General features: G+C 36.8%; 1 protein-coding gene across 2 annotated transcripts in view; it reads left to right on the top strand.

Moving 5' to 3' along the window:
- Positions 1-4,845, top strand: part of WDR26 (WD repeat domain 26) — a 43,600-nt gene that overhangs the window by 12,501 nt on the left and 26,254 nt on the right. For both annotated transcript variants that reach the window (XM_027681777.1, XM_027681778.1), the window contains exon 7: positions 2,814-2,952. In XM_027681777.1, the coding sequence (XP_027537578.1) occupies positions 2,814-2,952 (139 nt within the window). The remainder of the gene's footprint in view (positions 1-2,813; positions 2,953-4,845) is intronic.

The raw sequence follows: 4,845 nt of genomic DNA, 5'->3' as shown, positions 1-4,845 counted from the left end.
TGCTGCCATGCTTGGGCATATTGAGGTGAGTTAGACAGTGGAAGCCAAATTTTGGTGAAGCTGACAGAAGTAACAGTAGTCTAATAGCTTAGACAATTTAAGTCCTGTACTACTTAAATGATAGAACATTGACAACTTTCCCTTTTTTAGTTGGAACTAATCTGGTTTGGACATATGCAGTATTTTGATTAAGCATGCTTGAATTGCACTAATAGGTAAAATGTTTAACTAAAACTTACTTTGTAAGAGTGGGAGATGAGTGTGAGAAACTGCTGGGAGTGAAGGTGAAGGACTTCATCTTATTGTGCCTGAGATTTTGGTAATAGAAAACTGATGTTCTTGGGGATGGTAATTTTTGGTTTTGAGAGCCTTCAGCCTTGTTGGTTATTCTGGGCTTTTCTTGTTTGTTTGTTTTTTTGTTGATGAATAAATCTTTCATTGTATGTACAGGGAATAAAAAGGTAGCTGTTTGGTGCTTTACTTGTAATTTTGAACTTGTGTAATACAACAGATAACTTTATTAGATGCTTTATTTCAGTATGTGAACAACATGATTCAGGTGTTTTGTGCTGAACAGAACATTTTGTAATGAAACACTTCAAAAAAGATAAAGAAAAACCTTTGAGCTACAGTAATATCTAATTACCAAACCCACAAACTGTTAGACAACTGGTTCTGGTTTCTTATTTCAAGACTGCTGCTATTTCCTTCTGCAGAAGGATTATTTAATGTAGCTGTGCTGTCTTTGAAGTCAGGCTTGCTGAGTTGTATGTTCTACTAGTTACGAGAACTTTTTGTGAGGGTGCTCTGATCCGACTGGGTTGTGAGCAGCATAATGCAGTATTGCAATGTGTCTCCAGCAGCTATACCAACTGTTGCCCTTTTTAGGAACCTAAAAGCTGTCTTACGATAAAAACTGTGTACTCCAGTATTATAACTGCTTGCTTTTCGTGTCTGCAAAACCTTGGCTGCTTTTCTTAAGCTTTAAAATGCAAGAACTGTTGTTCCATAGAGTATTTTTTTTAAATGAAATATGCTGAAAAGGCTTTCCTGGGACACAGTGTGGCCCTTGTACTTTGTATGAGTTACAGTTAAAGACTTGGCTTCTAGAGCGAGTTGTTGCTCTGAGTAAAAACATTAACTTATTATAATATGGCTAAATAATAATGAAACACTCTTCCTGTAGGTGCACATGTCTGTGTAAGGGCTTGCCTACTTCCATATAGACTTCAAGGAAAACAAAGTCTTCTTTCATGGGTGGGGCTTTTTACCTTGGGTTCAGTGTTCTTCCAGTGGCAACTAGACAGTTCCTGGTCAGCTTAAAGCAGGAGCAGAACACACTTGTGTTTCTCTATAAACAAGTAAGTAGACATACCCAAGGAGCAAACTGCAGATATATATATATATATGTACATTTTGTTTATCCCCCTCTACCATAAGACAGGAAATGAGACTGTGTGGTTGTTCAGTGCTGCTCGATAGTCTTTAATCATGGACTAGGAAGCCTCTTCTAGTAAAAGAAAATTACCAAGGAGGTGTAGACCTTATTAAGCAGAACTTTTTCTAGCTTCAGGTAAGAAGTAATTTTTCAGGTGTCTGTCAGCCTGGCTACCACCAAACTGTATTTTTAAACACAAATGTGAAGGAAGGAAGTTTTCTGTTCAAATGATTGGGGGGGGATGTTTGTTTCGTTTCCTTTGGTGTGGGGGGACATGTTGTGTTTTTGTTGGGGGGGTTTTAAGCCAGTTTATCTCCAGTTATAATTACAACTGTACATTCAAGGAGGCTGACATTACATTAGTAGCATCCTGTCCCATTAGAGTTGTGTTGCCCTGTTCTACTGGGTGCTGTAAAAACTCAGCCTAAGATTAAATCACTTCAGGATTCCTGGAGTTCAAGAAAAAATGTTTGTGAGACTATTATTTAGTGCATCTGAACAATGAACTTGCAGTTGTTGCAGTATTACTTATATCTGCTGTAAAAGCCTGTATTTATTTCATCTTAGCTCTGAAATTCTTAATAGGGAGCTTATAGGCAAGATGTAAATGAAATACGTCTCCAGTTTTTGCCTAACTTAATATTTTGACTGTGTTAGCTTTTTCTCAGTGTGTAACTAGAATATTGAATATTAGCTCTAGAGGAATGTTCTGACTCCTTCAGTAGTTTATCATGTAATATTTTGTTTGATAAACACAACATTTTACGAAATAATGTAGATTTTTGTGAGTTAAACTTTTCAAGCTCTATGGTATCTTGTTAGTTATGCTTAGATACTGTATGTGGTACTCTGCAAAGAAAATGAAAAATGGCACAAAGTGAAGGCAAAGAATCATCTAACTTATTGTGAGGTCACATTCAAGAAGAAGAAAACTCTTACGGAAGAATCACTTCTAAAGAGTGGGCACGATAGCTAAGTGAGTTAGATACCTACAAAGACCTCATGTGTAAATAAAACACTGCACCTAGGGTTTAAAGAGACTTGGACTCCAGTATTTTCTATACTGGTACCCTCCTAATGAGGTCAGTTTTATTCCAAGCTATATGAAAGCATAACAGTTTATGTGAGTGAGATAAGAATAGTTCTGCGTTCTTAGACTTGATTACAATCACTTGATGGCTACCAGATAAGACACTTCATTCTATACTTATTTGAAGCAGCTGTTAATAGAGGAATTTTCTGAGTTGTGTGGCCTTACATTTATGTAAGGTTTTTGTTGGTTGGTTGGTTCTTTTTTTTTTTACTAGCTTGACTTTCAAAAAAATGTCTTGCTGCTTTCTTACTAATCTGCCAATTCATGCCTTTCTTTTTGCAGGAAACAGTTCCCATGCTATACACAGCAGATACTAACGGAGCACTGTAATGAAGTGTGGTTCTGTAAATTCTCCAACGATGGCACTAAATTAGCAACAGGATCTAAGGACACAACTGTTATTATATGGCAGGTTGATCCAGTAAGTGTGCCAAGTGTTAAAATGTGTGTGACTTGTCCTTCCCCTCCCTCTCGGCTTTCTCTTGCTAGGATGAAACTATAGGACATTTGTAGGACAGGCTAACAGGTACTTGTAACCCCCTTGACTAGGGTATTTCTCTGGGATGTAAAAGTCTGAATTAGTGAAGGAGGACACTTGTAAACCTGATGATGAGTGTTAGGCTTGAACTGTTGGCAGCTTTGGGGCAGGAACTTTGTGTACTCCTAATTGGTACCACGGGGTAGAGCCTGCTATTGCCCTCCAGGGAAGATTCTCAGCTTGAAGACCTCGACAAGGACTGGGTGAGAGTGGAAGGAGCATGGCAGTGAGGAACCTTTCTTCTAAATCACCCTTACTGAGAGTGCTTCTGGGTTTTGTATGTGACTAACCCCTTTCTGTTATTTTGCTGCTACTAGTACACTTGGATTTAAATACTCTGACTTCACCGTTTATTACTTTATCCCTGAGCAATAAAATGGTATGTGCTAAACTAAAAGTTGTATCAGTATAGCACTTCATGCTAGTCGCTGTTGTAGATTTGCCTTGTCTTGAGACAAAGATCTAAACACACTGCCACGTAGAAGTATACTCATCTATTTTCTTACAGATGTCAGTTTTAGGTTTTGATAATATGGAGCACTATTTCTCTTAAATCTTGTAGCTGTAGGATATTTCATATATTTTTCCTACCCATTTCTATTCTTACATAAATAAAAAGATTGAGTGATGAATTTAATCTAACACTGTTTTAATTGACTCATAGAAATGATTATGAAAGTATGTCCATATATTTCATAACAATTGAAAACTGAATGAACTTGAACATATGCACACAACATTTGAAGTTGCTAATTTTTGTAAAACACTATCAGAAATGAGGTTCTTACAGTTTTTTTAACAACACAACTGCACCTGGTATGTGAAATGGAAGATGAAAGGTTTTTCAGATCCATACTGATTTTCAGTAGGATTTGAGAGCTGAACTTAATTATTTTCTTCCATTTCAGGTTAGGAAGCCATACAGCCCGAGTCCTTCTTGGTATTAAAATGATGGAAGGACTTAAAATCCTCTCTCATGTGCATAGTTGATGTGTAGCCTGTGGACTAACGGCAGCGCCATGGTTTTTTCAGGCATAAGAACTGCTGTGATTTGTGTGTTACTGGGGCCAGCGTGTGGTGGGCCAAGAGCTGCATATCAGCAAAGCTGACTTCTGTTATTTAGTTTGGAAATATCAGTATTTTGTTTTTGTTTTTTTTAGTGAACAGTAATTCTAAGGAAATTAATGATCAAGTGTTTTTTGCTGTTAACTTATCAGTTGGTTGTAGACACCCATCTTCCTTTTATATTGATGGGTTTTAATACCAAACATCTTGCTTAGCGCATCTTAGAGTTACTTGTTAGCTGATATCTGGTTAATAAAAGCAAACAAATATTTTATGAGCGTTTTGGGCTAACTTGTTTGAACAAGAGTTGCTAAAGAAACAAATCTCTTAAAAAATAGCTAGTGGGAAAGCAGCTTTATAGAGTTTTATCAGTTTTTCTTTTTTTGAATTCTTGAAAAAGAAATTTAAACCCTTTCAAGTAGGTGGATGTCTAAATAACACTAGGCCATATAACTCAAAGGATTCATTTTCATATTTGCCAGAGCACTCTTCTCACATTTCCTGTAGCAGTTGAGAATGTCTTTTGAACTGTAAGTTTAATCAGGTTTTCAAGGCTTTAGGTATTTAGATTTATTCTAATCTGCATATATAAACTGCATGGAAACATCTATTCAACACTGTCTGGGTGAGTGATGGGAGAAGACTGTTTTAAATGAACAGTATTTGTTTTTCCACACACGTCATGTGTGTAAGAATCCTTCATTTCTCCCT

This window comes from Neopelma chrysocephalum, unplaced genomic scaffold (assembly GCF_003984885.1).
Source record: "Neopelma chrysocephalum unplaced genomic scaffold, ASM398488v2 Primary Assembly neopelma1_61b, whole genome shotgun sequence".
Taxonomy (NCBI): Eukaryota; Metazoa; Chordata; class Aves; order Passeriformes; family Pipridae; genus Neopelma; species Neopelma chrysocephalum.
The sequence above is the reverse complement of the archived record's forward strand: the minus strand, read 5'-3'. Positions and strand labels throughout refer to the sequence as shown.